Raw genomic sequence first — 15,123 nt, 5'->3', positions numbered from 1 at the left:
GCCCTGCAGGCAGCCACAGTCACACAGGGGCTGCTTTCTGCAAGCACTTTCTGTACTGCTAAACATTAATTAGTATTTGTTAATGAACACCTTTCCTCAAAGAGACAAACCCACACCAGGGTGTATAGCATTCTGAAAAGAGATTTTGGGTTTCTCCGGTAGAATCAGAAAGCAGGGAGCCCATTTAAAACAATCATTTTCTTTTCCTGATGCCTTACCCACTTCCTAATGTTTTTTGCTACCCGTCTTCCTTGATAACCATGCTAATTTTGAGCATTCATTAGTAAAATTTAAGCTCTGGTTGCTCAGCTTCTTTTTGAACAGTGTGCAGATGTGAGCTGTGAAGCATCAACAGCCACAATAGCCATAGTTACACTTTCCAACTTTGTTGTTTATTTCACTAAAGCCCAGTGAAGGCAGCAGAATTGTTTGCTGCTCCACCAGTCTTTGGACACAGCTGTGTAAGGAATGGGGGTCCAGGAGTCACACCAAGATTCCCTGAAAGCACATCACAAGCAAGTCCTAAGACACCAAGTGCAGGAGTTGGAGTTTGGCTGGTAACTGCCAGGACAAAGCAGGTCCCTTATATCACACAAATGCCTTAAAAGGGAATTGCTTCTTGTGGTAGAAATTACAGCAGGATGTTTACAATAACACTTTGTAACATAGATTAGTTATTCCCACCAGTTCTCCCCTCTCTATTATCCAAAATCATCTTGTACGTGGAAAAACGTCACTGATTTTGCCATAAGGTAATGGCCAGAAACACTCTGATAACTTTCCATGACAACTTTCCATTCTGGAAGTGTTTGATGTTAAAAACCTATCTGGCAGGAGAAGATACCATGGTGCAATTCTGAAGAAGCTACCAAAGAGCTTTTACTCTTAGGCAACACAGGCTTTCTCAACTCCAGCCTCACCAGGGCTGAGAAAAAGGTCAGTGAGAGAGGACTTAGTGCTTGAGAAAAACAAAAAACTAAAACAAACAAGAAACAAAACACATGCACACAAAAAACCAAACACACCCACAAAATCCCAAACCCCATGATGTTGTGTCTGCTTGAGTCAATGAGTTAAGAAACAAAATGCAGGCTGAAAGATCAGTGAAGAGCCTTCCACAGTCATCAAGTCTCCCTTGCTGTACATGGCTGCAGTTGGAAAAGGAATTGTCATGTAGGAATGTGACCCTCCTTGGCTGGTTTCCAGCTCATATCCTGCAATACTGGAGACACTGACATTTTGATACCCAATGGGATCAGGCAAGAATGCCTTCTAAAACTGTAAAGGAAATACTTTCCACTCCATTCCCTAAGGAGCTGCTCTGCACAAGCTTTAATCTCTCTGAAGCATTCCCAATCTTCTGCAGGAATCCTCCGGGTCACCTGTAATTTCAGCAGTTCATTGGTGCGGCTCAAGTGTCAGCAGCAGTGACAGAGCTCGGTCACCTCTGATTTTCAGGGGACTGTGAAAGCCCAAAGAACAGTCCCCAAGCCCAAAGAACAGTCCCCAAGCAGTTCCCTTTGTCACCTGCGGGGGTCAGTGCGAGCTCTGCCATGAGCCAGGGAAGATGGATTTGATCAGCTCACCACGTACCTGAGGGATACAGTCCGTGTATGCAAACATCGATTTAAAGCAATCGTCCATGCTGATGTGATACAGAATGCAAATCGCCACTTTTTTGTTGTTTTCGTTTCCTAGAAGGAGAAAAAAAAAAATATTACTCTGAGAATTTGTAGCTGTTGTTCAATACTCAAAAGAGGAAAATGAAAAGCAGAACAATTCTAACTAATAGATGGAAAATTGAAATCAGAAATGACACCTTAATGAACGGGTCCTGGCCTTGCCTAGCCAAATGAACCACATATTAACACAAAGAGGGAACCAGGGCAATGGGAAATATTCCTTCCTCTTCCCAGCACCTCAAAACACTTCCTTAACCCCACTTTGCAAGGTATTTATTTTGTGAAAGGAATGCTTAATAATGACTGGTCATCCAGAGAAAGGCTTAATCAGTTTCCAGCTAGAAAATTAAGATTTAGCTGTGGATATTCCTATTGAAATTAATAAAGAATGCACCAGTGGCAGAGAGAAAAATAAGAACTACAACTAAGAGGTGTTGTAGAAAGAATCCACTGCCTTTCAAGCAAATACTCAATGTTTTACTCTCCTAAATAACAATATTATCCCCATTGGTGCCTTTTGTGTTTCATATATATCAAAAACTACATCAGTGTATTTTCACAGCGATATTCACCAAAGACTCCCAAGGAAAACTGGAGCAGTTAATGTGAGTGGGGTGTGAAGGATTTAACTGAAAGGTTCTATAAAATCATCTTACACAAACATACAAATGTTTAAGAACAACACAGACAAATTTGCTTCTGACTCACTGCTGAAACCCACTGAGCATTGTCAGGTTCTCCTGCAGCCCTGCACGAGCAGGATGTTGGCTATATATGGGATAAATGCATCTCAATGTGTACATTAGTGACACCAGGATGTAATAAGGTCACCAACTCCAGATCCACTCACAGCTCTTACACAACTCATCAGCAATACCCCACCTCCCACTTCTATTGATGCTAAGTCAGAAAATATCTGTGTAACAATTTGGCAAAGAACAAAGATGTCAAAAAGCAAAATTTCCCTTCTGCATACATCACTGGGAGCTGGAATTTCCTTTGAGCAGCAAGGATATGATGCCTTGATCCTGAGAATGAGCCCTTTTCAAAACTGAATTATCCCAAGAGACCCATGAAAGCCCTCTGGCAGCTGCCATATAAGTGAGTGAAGTTTTCTTAGCCATGTTCAATCTAAAATCAGAGCTGACCTTTCAAAGCTTTTTAGTCTTACCTGCTTGAAAAAACATAACTGGTATCACAATTGGCCATACATTTCATGTGGGAGGAAGGATAATGCCCAAATGTGAAAGCTACTCTGATCATTATGAAAATAAAAGCACAGAAAACAAAATGAAGTGTGTGTTCTCTTTAGTGCTTCTCCTGTGACTGGTCACCTTACCTACCTATTCACCTGCAGAAACATTGGGAAATCAATAATTTCACAAAAAAACCCAAAAAAAACTTCCCACACATACAGGTTTATTCTATACAAATTTAGAAGTTTACAGAAGCAGTTATTCCTCCAAATTTCAAGGGTTTAAAGAAAAAAAAAAAAAATCTGTTTATACTGCTCTTAACACTCCATGCCTGTATTTAGGACTTTTAAGACTCAATTTACAATTACACTTAGCTGGATAATAGAGAAAACTGTGTGTGAAGGCAAGACAGTATGAAAGAGAGAAAAGCTCCCCAAAACACCAACCAGACCAGCCCAGACCTTCAGCACATATGAACTGCCAGACCTTTAAAAAGAATGATGCTCAATGTTATTGTTTAACCTCTGTCCTTTCTGAGTTTTTTCTTCTTCATTTTTGCAAGTTTCATTTGTGCTAACATAAAGCATCAGTGAAGGTACAGTTTTATATTTGTAAGCTCAGCAGCTCCCTGGTATTTGGCAATATTAGTGGCTTATTTTCAATCATAACAGGCTGATATTAGTAAAGTAAAAGTAAAAGATAAAGACCTTCTGTTTTCTTTCTTAGAGGAAACTCTGCAGGATTTTCTAACCCATTTTTTCAAAGGTCTGCTGGTCACATTAACCTTTCTGATGCCTGAACACCACCTTGGCTGTCAGTGCTAAATGACAGCACCACCTCAATTTCAAAACTACCAAAAATAATAAAAAATACCCAGATACTCAACCTAAACTGTGAAGAATATGTGAAATCCAAATAAACTTATTTTATTTGAACAAACTCCTAAAGAGTTGCTTTCTAATGACCAGCACTTAAATCATTCTGCAAAAGTGCATTCCACAAAGTAGATTTCATGACACACAAAAGGCAAAGACAGTTATAGTTTTCAAGAGAAGAACTGAATTTAAATTCCTCCTTGCTGTGCAGTTACCTGACCAATTTTCCTGAATTGCCCTGTCCTATTGTCAACAGGGGGAACAGAGAAGGGTTTAAAGCATTTAAGTCACAACCAACCATTGGACAGCCTCAGCAAGGAAGTGCTTTTCAATTGTGAGTAAAACAAGTGAATTTTACTAACTTGTGGATAAAAGTAAACTACAAAACAAAATCTGAAGGCAAACAGTCTGCCATTAACCCATCTTTTAAGTATTTAATGGTATATGTGTGTTAAGTTTAATTTCATTTGAATTTCCCAGAAAGGCAGAGATTTCAGGCTGATGTCTGCAAGTTGCACTGTTCTACTTTCCCTATGGATGCACTGAGGAAGGAAAAGCAGAACCTTGTGATTTTGTCAGTTCTCACACAAAATTCAGGACAATTCCTGATCCAGAGAGTGAAACACTGCAGGACAATCAAGAGGAGATGGTTGTACCAAGCCAATTCTCATCCTTTTACATTGGTACTCCAAAAATATCAACTGGCAGCTTACTTGAATATGTCAGTACCAAGCTTCCTTTTTTCTAATTATTTTCTACTCATCTGAATGCTAATTAATTATGTCAAAAAAAATGTCAAACCCTGCCCAGCAGCCTGCTAAAAAGCAGTTTTCCAAAGCACCAAGTGATATCTTTTCTGCTATTTTTGAATTACTGCTGCAAAAGGAGCCATTGCAAGGAAGACTTCCTTATGGCTGGGTAGGGTAAGGATCAATTATTGCCCTAACTGGAAAAAGTAAAAGGAAAAAAAACCCCAAAAAAACAGATTTCTGCCAAATGTGTTCATAAAAATCACCAAAGTTTTGGTGGAGTGCCAGAAAATTGTGGCTTACAAATGCTGGTAAGTTTTGAGCATCAAGGTTTTTATGACTGAAGGTGGAATAGCCAAATGGCCTAAAGCAGTAAGGGCAGCCCTGGAAAATAATGGCCTAGTCATTATGGATTCTTCTGGTATTTATAATAAAACATGAATCATAATGAACTCATTGGATATTAAATGTGGGGGTCATGAGCACTTTGATAGGATTTCCACAAGAATCTACCATTAATTAACCAAACAATTATTTGAAAGTGTAACTGAATTAGCTTTAGTTCTTATACAGCCATTCCTGAGAAATTGCTCATTCCCAGCTGAGTGCAGTTAATGCCTTAACAAACCAGTCATTAACTGCAGTTACTGATTTTGTGGGAATTATTGTGTTATAAAATACACTCAACAGTTTATAGAAACAATACTTAAGATTTTTTTTTTCTTTTTTTTTTGCAGCTGTAGTTCAGCTGGAGCAGATGGGATGGAAAAATATCAGGTCCCTGGGGCTGTTTTCACAACTAGTTTTCTGCAAATTAGAGAGGGAAATAAATACATGATGGGTTCTGAGTTCAAAATGGCTTCAGATTTTTCGCCTTTGAACATTAATAAGAAGCCATGTGCCAGTTCTGGGGACCAATGCCTGAATTCCATGTTTAGTTCTTATTATGGTTAAAGATCTAAATAGTATTAGTAGCAGAGGCTAAAGGAAAAAATATGATTTCTTGATCACAAGATCAAGTCCTATATTTGGTTGACTTTGTGAGTTTAAAATAAAAAAAACCTTCATTAGCTCCATGACAAAAAGAGAAACTCTAAAGCTGTAAAACTGAATTGCCAGTCTCAGCAGCAGCATTCAGCTTTCAAATGCTAAAGTAAAAAGGAGAATATAAATTCTGGACTAAATTATTCAAATACAACACTATCAGTAAATCAAGCAGCCATCACTTCTAATGGAATAATCAATGTCTCCACACTAGATAAGAAATATGCCCTATCCCACCCATGTGCACAACATTAGCAACACTAAATCAAAACCAGAACACAAATGAGGATAAATACCTGATAAAACAGCAGAGTGAGTCTTTATTTCAGTTTCAAACTCTAACACCCTAACATGATCTGCTGCAGAATTAGGCAAGTCAGAAATCTAGATTATTAGGAATGCCACAAACTGAATATCAGACCTATATCTGTCAGAAAACAGATTAATAAAGAATTTATTCAAATGTATCATAACTTGCAGTGATTTTAAGAAAAAAATTGATAGAAAGGTATCTCCACTTACCTCTACCCCATTTCATTCCTCACAAGCAGCTCTGAAGCAGTTGGACTGAGTTAGTCCATGTGTGCTCTAGACACATATTGGTTTGATTTACATATGTAAATATAAATCAGATTGCCTAGATCAGTTTATTTTATCAAGAGAAACTGAAAGATTTTTCAAATCTGCTCAGACTCAAGGAGACTAGACATTGTAAATAAAACATTATGATAGTAATTACATACTAATAACCCCTCCTGTGCCTCCTTTATGTTATTTAAAACTGGCTTCATACCATAAGTCTAATTTAAAATCTCAGTGTTGTCATGGTTAGGTTTGGGATTTAGTTTTTTGGGATTTTTTGGGGATTTTTTCTCCCCCTTCTCCCAAAGAACTCAGTACATGCCACATCTGAAACCTGGTTACAATTTTTTCCCTAGGAAACAAAAAAAGAACTTTAGTGATGAATCCTAAAGGACTAAAAACTGACGAATTTGAGTTATTTCATGTTGCAGCAGAAGGAAAAACAAAGCTGCATGTCTGGAACCTCAGGCTTATTTCTAAGACAGACTGAAAACCATTCAGTAAGCACTCAGAAAGAATGGTAATTAACACACTGCTGTAATTAGGTGTGTCCTTTCCTGAAGGAAAACACATCCTCAACTAAAAATTCAGATTAGAGAGAAATCAAGAGGCAATAGGATCATCCCTGAAAGATGAAGGTAAAGCTGCTTCTCTTTTCTCCACAGAATATTATGTTTTGAGTTAGGCTATGACCAAGAAAGAAAACAAGAGATAGAAAAAAAAGAGTTAAGGACTGAACTAGAAATCAGAACAGGTTCTCAGTCTGATTCAAACTAAGCAAACACTTCCAAAATAAGTGGAAAAAATTTTAAGCAAAGATCTTCTTCCAGAAGTCTCCACCACACTACATAGATTAAATAGAAATATACAGGATATGCATAATTTTTGTCATATCTGCACTAGGATTTCATTAAAGTACATCAACTGTTCTGATTGAAATTACTACAAATGATTGAGACTTTTTGGATCTAAACACATCCTTCTAATCCAGTTTGGAAAGGAAATAGGTGGAGGCTTTCTGTGCTCCTCTGGATTCCAACATGCTCCTGCTTGGAGGAACAAACCCAGTGCAGGATGGTTCTCTTGCCTTGAGAAAGGGATGATTCACCACTCTGAAATGGAAACTGGTTTTACTTGTCTTGAAGATGCTGAAGTACAACCCTGAGGTTCAAATCTACTAAGCCCAAAAAGTGGAGTTAAATATTGGTTGAGCTTTAGAGTCTTCCAGATAGCAAGAATTGAATTTCATATTCTTCATGCACCCATTTAAAAGGGTTTGAAGATAATATTGTCAACTGACAAAGCATTTCTCACCTCAGCAACTGCAGATATGGGGAATCTACAGTTGGTTTCTTGGACTGCACCAAGCATTTGAGAAACTCTTAAGTAGGGAACAAACTTGTGAGTTAAGATGCTTGCCCATGTCCTGAAGGAAAGCAGAGTGTAACCTTCTCCCTTACAGAACTTGTAAAACCCTCAGGAGCTCTAGGCCTACCCCAGCAGCAAAAGTGTTCAATGTGGTGCTTTGAGGGTGCCCCTGTGCCTGCAGCCCTCACAACAGCTCTGGGGAAGCTGCTCCTCTCTCCCACCCTGGCCCCCTTCACGATGATGTTACCACAGATCAGCAGAAATGCCCCACCCCTTCCTCATGGAGGTTTTTCCAACAAACCAGAACTAGTTGTTTGTGTTCTGTCATGCTTCAGGCATCCAAGTTAAGCTCTGTAAAGCTTTCAGATGTCAACAGCTCAGCAGAAGATTTACTTTTTACTGTGAAATATTAATTTGCTCTTGCAATAAGCTAAGAAATCATTAAAAGCATTGAATTAATCAGTCACATCTTGTAAGCTCCACAAGAGAAATACTGGCTCAGGGATCCTTTCCGTTCCTGAGTTCAAAGAATTTCCAACAACTTGGATCTCTCCACTCCTGTCCTTGCTGCTGCCATGAGCATTTTTATTTCCAGTCAACACACATGAAGTTAGTTTCTTATGTTCCACTGAAGTTATCCTCTTTACTAAAAAAGCCAATAACTCAGGTGAATTCACACACACCACAGCAAGGAGCTTTCACTCACCTGATGAGTCTCTACACTCAATTCTGTATTTCTCAAAATGAGAAGTCATCTCTTCTATATCCACATTCAAAATATCTAAATTTAAATGCTGAGTTCTAAAGTTCTAAGACACATTGTGCACCCCCCTGTCCTTATATCACTCAGACATGTTTAAGTCTATCTGCACTTCTAATAAGGATTTTGAAAATCAGTGTCAAGAGATGTTTTTTGTTTGTGGGGGTTTTTGTGTCGGGGTTCTTTTTGTTTGTTGTTGAGGGTTTTTCTTTTTTATTTCAGTCTTGGCCATACTCACCACAAATGATAAAAAAACTCCCATTAAAATAAATCCCTTAATAATTGCTGCTTTCCAACAGACTGGTCCCTGTAGTTGAACTGTTACTTAATGTGCTTCAGCCAGCCTTCACTATAAAGGAATGGAGACACCCCAGGCAATATTCACACAAGCAGTATTGGAACCAGCTGCTGCAGAGCCACCTTAGGAAAAAAAGGTTTCTCAATTTAATTGGGAAAACAGGAGGAAGCATAAATTTTACTGCCATTAATAACTTCAAGCAATCCTGATATGACTTTACCTCACCCTGATGGCTGGACATGTGCTTTTTGTTAGGGTCTTTGCCACATCTGACCCTCATTGTTTGCTCACTTGATCAGGTAAGAAAATGTATGTTTCTTTATAGGATAAACGAGGCCTATTAAAGTCAGAAAAAACACTGCAGTAGCCTATAAGAAGCTCCATTTTTCAACAGATGTGTGAAGCTCCATAATAAGTTCATTACAAAAAGGCCAAGTGAACTCATAAAGAGAGCACATCTACTTTAAGCCTTCTTAAAAGAAACTTTCATAAAAGGAATAGAGCATTAAAAGCCCACAGCACTCCGTTAATTAGAGAGCAAAGTACTACTTGGCTTTTTAACCAGCAGTCACCTTATAATCCAGCCTGGCTGCATACCATGTCAAGCCTTGATTGTTAAGAAGCCCAACACACAACTGTGTTTGGCAATTCTTTGATTGCTCATTAAACCCAACTTGTAAAGAATGGAAAAATATCAGAGGAATTTCAGCAGTTCCCAGAAAAGATTCTATCAATGAATCCAGTGCAGACAGGCTCCTCACTGAGGGCTAAATGTGACTGTCAGTGCTACTCTCTGCTTCTCTGCTCTGCCTTCTCCAGCTTAAATGAACAAGACAGAGAAGCCTGACTTACTCTGGAGTTTCCACAGCCCATGAATTTTTATCTAAAATTAGTTATTACTCTTTCTCATTGTGCTTATATTAAAGAAATTAAGAACATCATGCCAGGATGCTGACATTGATATAAGGCAGAGAGGCTGGGCACAATCTGTGACTGGCAAAACCATACTGGTGCTACCTGGGGCTGCCCACACTGTATTTCAGTGCTGTGTTACAAACCCTCATCTGCTTGGCTGAAACACAAATCCACAAGGCCAAAGTGCTTTCAGCCACTGTAATCTGTGCTGGAAAACAACCCAGGATGTTCCTCACCACCTAAAATCTATTTGAGTTTGACTGCCTTGGCACTGAGTGGCACTTTCACAATCCTTCTGCACTCCAGGTTCCCTTTGGGCCTGATTTGTGACCCACTCACTTTTCAGCTCACCAGTATCTGTGTTCAATCTTCCATTTTTAAAAACAGACAGTAATTGCAAGCAACAGAAGAGACACTTAAGTCTGACTTCCAAGCCTGATGGGGTTTTATTCTTTCAGCATGGCTTGCACTGGGGAGTGGATGGAAAGAAAATGGCATTTCAGGACAATATGTATTGAGTACACCTAAGAACTGTCCAGCAGCTCTGGGAGATGAACACACACACCAGAGATTACAGTCAGACTTACCCTTTTTACTCTCTGAGCAGCACCACAGCTCCTTCCCACTGTAACAGCTTTTGCAGAATTCCCTGCAATCTGCACCCTTGGAGAGGGAGATCTCACTGATGGCAGGACAGGGATGCTGCCAGAAGCTGCTTCTCAACAGGGCTCCACCATCAGCTTTTCAGGCTCAACCCCCACAGCAGCCTCTGCTGTACAAACTGCCTGCTGTTCTCATGGCAAATGGGAATTATTTGTCTCACTTCACAAAGGCTAAGGAACAACTCAGAGTCAGCATAAAATAGAACCCTTATTAAAAGACCATGCATCACAAGCTGTGCCTATATTTAACAGAGCTGTACTAAAAATTTTGTATTCAATTTGGCCACTTAACTGAAAAACAAAGTGGATTTGGTCCAAACAAAAGTAAGGGGGTTTTGTTTTTCCTTGAATGTTTTCTTCTGTTTGTTGCCAGGGCATTTACTTTAGAAGCCAATCACAAATCCAGGGTAACATTTCCCTGATGTCCAACAATGGAAGAGCATTTCCAGGAATCAAGCAAACAGATTTGTATCCTGTTTTGAAGTTCAGCTCTGTGTTTCCCCCTTTCCAAACTCTACCATAATTGGAGCAAGTCACTCCTGTGCTCCAGTTCCCTTGAATTCTGCCATGCAAAGCACAATGAGAGCACTCTAAGAGTGAGGAAAACCTCCAGGGAGTGGAGTGTAGCAGGCTGCTTTGGTATTTTACCAAGGGGATGACTGGAAGACACTGAACCTGTGTTTTCCACATTTCAGGCACAAATCTAGTTTAAACCACTTGGTGAATTCACATGAATTCTCACCTTAGGCAACTCAAGTCACACTTCACATATATTGGCACAGAAAGATGACTCTAAATGTGATTTCTAAGTATTAAAACAAAGCCACACTACAAAAACCATTCTCTGCAGGGCCCTGGTGATTCAACATTTAAAAGATCTTCTTAAAGGATGGAAGTCACACAAAGCAAGAAAACCTCTTTTCACAGCTCCTAACCACCCTGTGCATGGAAAAAGCTGAGTACAGCAGGCTGTATCTTACAGGCCTCCACAGCTCTGCTCCAGCTTCAGATCTCAAATGTGAAGCCAAACTTCCCTCAGCTGCACACAGCTCTTGGAGTCACAGCCTAACAAAGATCAGCTGTGGCTGATTAATTTGGGTGCCTGCAGGGAGCAAGAGGAGCTTTGTCATATACAATACTTGAGACTTGTGAAGAGAAGCAAGTGGTGCTGACTGGCACAGCTACATGGGGAAGCAGGCATTGGCACTGTTCAAAAGAAAAAGCTAATTAAAATGGAAACCAAGACTTAAGCAGAGTTTCTCATGTCCATGCTTTCAACAGCAGCCCCAACACTCTGGAGGGTGATGGAAAGAAAGATGTTCCTTCTCCATTACATCCATGGCATATTTATTCCTCTCCTGAGAGCTCAGTTGGAGCCAGTTCATCCCCACTGTTCATCCCCCACCTCCATTTAGAGCCTTCCTGCTCCCAAACAATTCAGTGTCCCTTGGGAAAGCAGAGCATCTTCCAGAACTGCAGGCTGCACTCACCTCCATGCTAAACCCTAAACCCCTAACAAACAAATCCTTTCATTCTTTGCAATCTCAACTCTCCCCTTAAACACCTATTACACTTAATTTGTACCCATCTCAAAGCCAGTGCTAAAAACTCAGAGGCCCAGCATGCACAAATGCTAAATTTCAGGAGGTTGAGTCAGCACACTTGACCTCTTGGCATTAAGAGTTGTACAAGGACTTGTCAACAGCTGTTGTGCTGTGTTAGCACTTGGAGATGACCTGCAAATGTAAACTGAAGGGTACTGACTTGAATAATGTGTGTTTAATACCCAAATAACCTGTATGAATGGGGCATCTGGCACATGGCAGTTTTATTATTCAGATTGCAGATTTCTCTCAGACAGGATATGGCAAGTGATGCAATTGAGAATTGTTAGAATCACCATACCAAGAAAAGTCTCACAAACCCCAGTGATGGCTTAAAGAAGCAAGTAATGGAATTTTTAGCACATCAAAAGTAAGGATCAACCAATTCTACAGGGAGAAGCAAGAACAGCACATGCCTCTATGAAACATTCAAAATAAAAAAGAAAGAATGGTTGAATACATCTTAGGTGAGAAAAGAAACACACTGAATATTCTGGAAGTACCAGCATTACTTGCAATAATTATCCTAACAGCTACAATTTAGCAACCAGTTCTTCTGAGCTAAACAGCCTTCCCACAGGCCTAGGTACAAGTCTAAGAGAATGGCATTTGAAAAGCAATTCTCCTCTCCATGCTACAAACAGACACTAAAAGCAGATATTTAACTGATGAGCTCAGTCTGACTCTGATATTAAATGGAGAATTTCTGGGAGCAGGGAGTTCAGTGCTTTGTGTCATTTCCAGGGGTGACAAATCCCCAGAAGCCCCCCTCAGACCACAGCAATATCTGCTGTATGAGCAAAAGGGACAAGTTCCTGCTCCAAAAACCTCACAACCCAAGCTGAACCAAGAAGAAAGATTTCCTCATCAGCTTCCATTTCTCATTCCTCTTTGACTTTACTACCAAGTAACATTGTCTTGAGGATATAAAATAAAGAAGAGGGCTTTCAAATGCCAATTTTCATCAACTTTCAAACAGAAAGTATAAAAGGATGTGAGGCATGGCAGGCTGTACCAGGTAGCTGTTGTATCATAATCACCAACAGGATTAAGGCTTCCACAGCCCTCTAAGTTTTTATGGTGTTCAATAAACAGCACCAAGGCTGTGATGAGGTTGAAGTAGAATTGAGAAGACAAACAACCCTAAGAGAATTGACAGCTAGAGGAGAAAGCTGAGATTCAGCACTGCATTGCCCCTGCCCCAGCCAGGATCTGATACACTCTGCACTGCATCCAGCACATCCCAAAGCCATTTCAGAAGACTTTAGCAATGTCTTGCATCAGTGATTCACACAAACAAGCTTCTCTATTCCCACTCAGCAATCCCTAAAGCCAAAAGCTGCTAAACTTTTAGTGTATCAACCAGAGCAGCCTCCAGGTGTGGCCTCCTCAGCCAAACAACTCAAAAAGCAATAGAGTCCCTCCTCAGAACTCCAGCATACAACAGTGATCAAACACAACAATCCTCTGCTTTTTCCAAATTCCTTATTCCATGGCTTTCCCCTCAAGACAACAAAAAGTTTCACTTGTAACTGATGAACATCATCTTAACACAAGACTGCCAAGCTGCAAGTCTAGAAATCAGAACACCCTAGATTGAAAACTAACAAAATTGGGAGATTTCTGATCTCTCTGGACAAGCTCCAAGAGCTAGCAGGTATACCAAGCTTCACTAAATATTTATATATATAGTTTGTACCTACATCAGCCCTGTGAAGTTGCTGGCTGTTTTTCCTAGGTGCTCCCCCAGAATGACAAACATCACTCATGTGTTTCAAAAATCATTCATGATTTTTGAAAACTAACAAAATTGGGAGGTTTCTGATCTGTTTGGACAAGTTACAAGAGCTAGCAGGTATACCAAGCTTCACTAAAAAGAAATATTTATATATATGTAGTGTGTACCTACATCAGCTGGGCTCTGTGAAGTTGCTGGCTGGTTTTCCTAGGTGCTCCCCCAGAATGACAAACATCACTCATGTGTTTCAAAAATCATTCATGATTTTTGAAAACTAACAAAATTGGGAGGTTTCTGATCTGTTTGGACAAGTTACAAAAGCCAGCAGGTATACTAAGCTTTACTAAAAATAAATAAATATTTATATATTTAGTTTGTACCTACATCACCTAGGCCCTGTGAAGTTGCTGGCTGGTTTTCCTAGGTGCTCCCCCAGAATGACAAACATCACTCATGTGTCAGCTCATGGGGTTTTCAGGTAGCTACTGAAGTGATTTTTGAAGACTGGATGATTCATTCTACAGTTTAAGAGACCCTAGAAGTAATTCTACTGGAAACCTGAGTGTGAGAAGATGATGTGAATGCAGAGAAGCTCAGAGTGGTGAGGAAGTGGCAAAGACAAAAATGCCACAGCAACTCTCCTGATGCAAAGAGCTTCACTGCCATGTCTGTGTCAGAGCAAAAGCAGACATACCCAGGAGTGCAGTGAGTTTGGGAAGCAAACCAACATGGACCATTTTACTTCTCAGGCCTGTGTCAAAGGAGAGATTCAGCAAGAGTCGAAGAGTGATATTCAGCAGGTCTTCATGTTCACATGGCACCATTTTCACAAGTTTTTCAATAATATCCATTTCAACCTGTATTTCAAGGGAAAAAAAACCAAAACCATAATCCATCCAAACTTACTCTGGCTTCAATATCCAATTTGTAGCCATAACAGTGACTGTTAATGCAGTTTCATCTGAAGTAGTTTCACTTATGCCTTTGTGGTTGAAATCTTCTAGATTGGCTTACTGAGAAACATTGATTAAAAAAGGCTTTGAACCAACAAGTTCATATGTCTTGGAAACATTCCTCACTGTTGGAATACTGCAGGAATGTGGTAAAGACATCACCTGCAAAACTAGATTGGGGTGAGCAAACTCATTTAAACTTTAACACATTTATCCTGCAGCAACTGCCAGTGGAGTCAAAGATAGACCCAACCAAGAAAGACAGAAAATTGGCACCCAAAAAGAATTTGAGAGCTTTCATTATGAATTTCAAATGAACCCCTAGCCAGCAGTGTGCATGTGCTCTCAGAAGAGGCATGCCATCCTCCATGTCAATTTAATAAAAGCATGAAAGTCATCTTGAAACATGTATCACTTTCAAATTAAAAAGTGGAATCCAGAAACTGAGAAGTGGTATCAGTTCCTGAGATCATGTTCACTTCACCAGCCAGAAAACACATCTGAACTGGCAAGACTTCAGAAAGTTTTTATCATGTTTTAAGCAACATTTCAGAGCTTTTATTTGACACAATCTTTTAAATGCATTCTTTTTTTTTTTTTTGTTTCCCAGATCCTTCTTTGGCCAGAAGGAGGCACATAAAATGACTTGGCATTCTCCAGACTTCTCCATGTACATTACTAGTCTGGTTATAAATAG

General features: G+C 39.7%; 1 protein-coding gene across 3 annotated transcripts in view; it reads right to left on the bottom strand.

Annotated features, from left to right (window-relative positions):
- The window catches only part of KIFAP3 (kinesin associated protein 3), a 66,651-nt gene that overhangs the window by 39,863 nt on the left and 11,665 nt on the right, over positions 1 to 15,123 (bottom strand). For all 3 annotated transcript variants that reach the window (XM_064720463.1, XM_064720461.1, XM_064720462.1), the window contains exons 10-11: positions 14,168 to 14,330; positions 1,594 to 1,694 (exon numbers count right to left, since the gene is read on the bottom strand). In XM_064720463.1, the coding sequence (XP_064576533.1) occupies positions 1,594 to 1,694; positions 14,168 to 14,330 (264 nt within the window). The remainder of the gene's footprint in view (positions 1 to 1,593; positions 1,695 to 14,167; positions 14,331 to 15,123) is intronic.

This window comes from Zonotrichia leucophrys, chromosome 8 (genome assembly GCF_028769735.1).
Source record: "Zonotrichia leucophrys gambelii isolate GWCS_2022_RI chromosome 8, RI_Zleu_2.0, whole genome shotgun sequence".
Taxonomy (NCBI): Eukaryota; Metazoa; Chordata; class Aves; order Passeriformes; family Passerellidae; genus Zonotrichia; species Zonotrichia leucophrys.
Note: the sequence above shows the minus strand (reverse complement) of the source record. Positions and strands in the feature narration are given on the sequence as shown.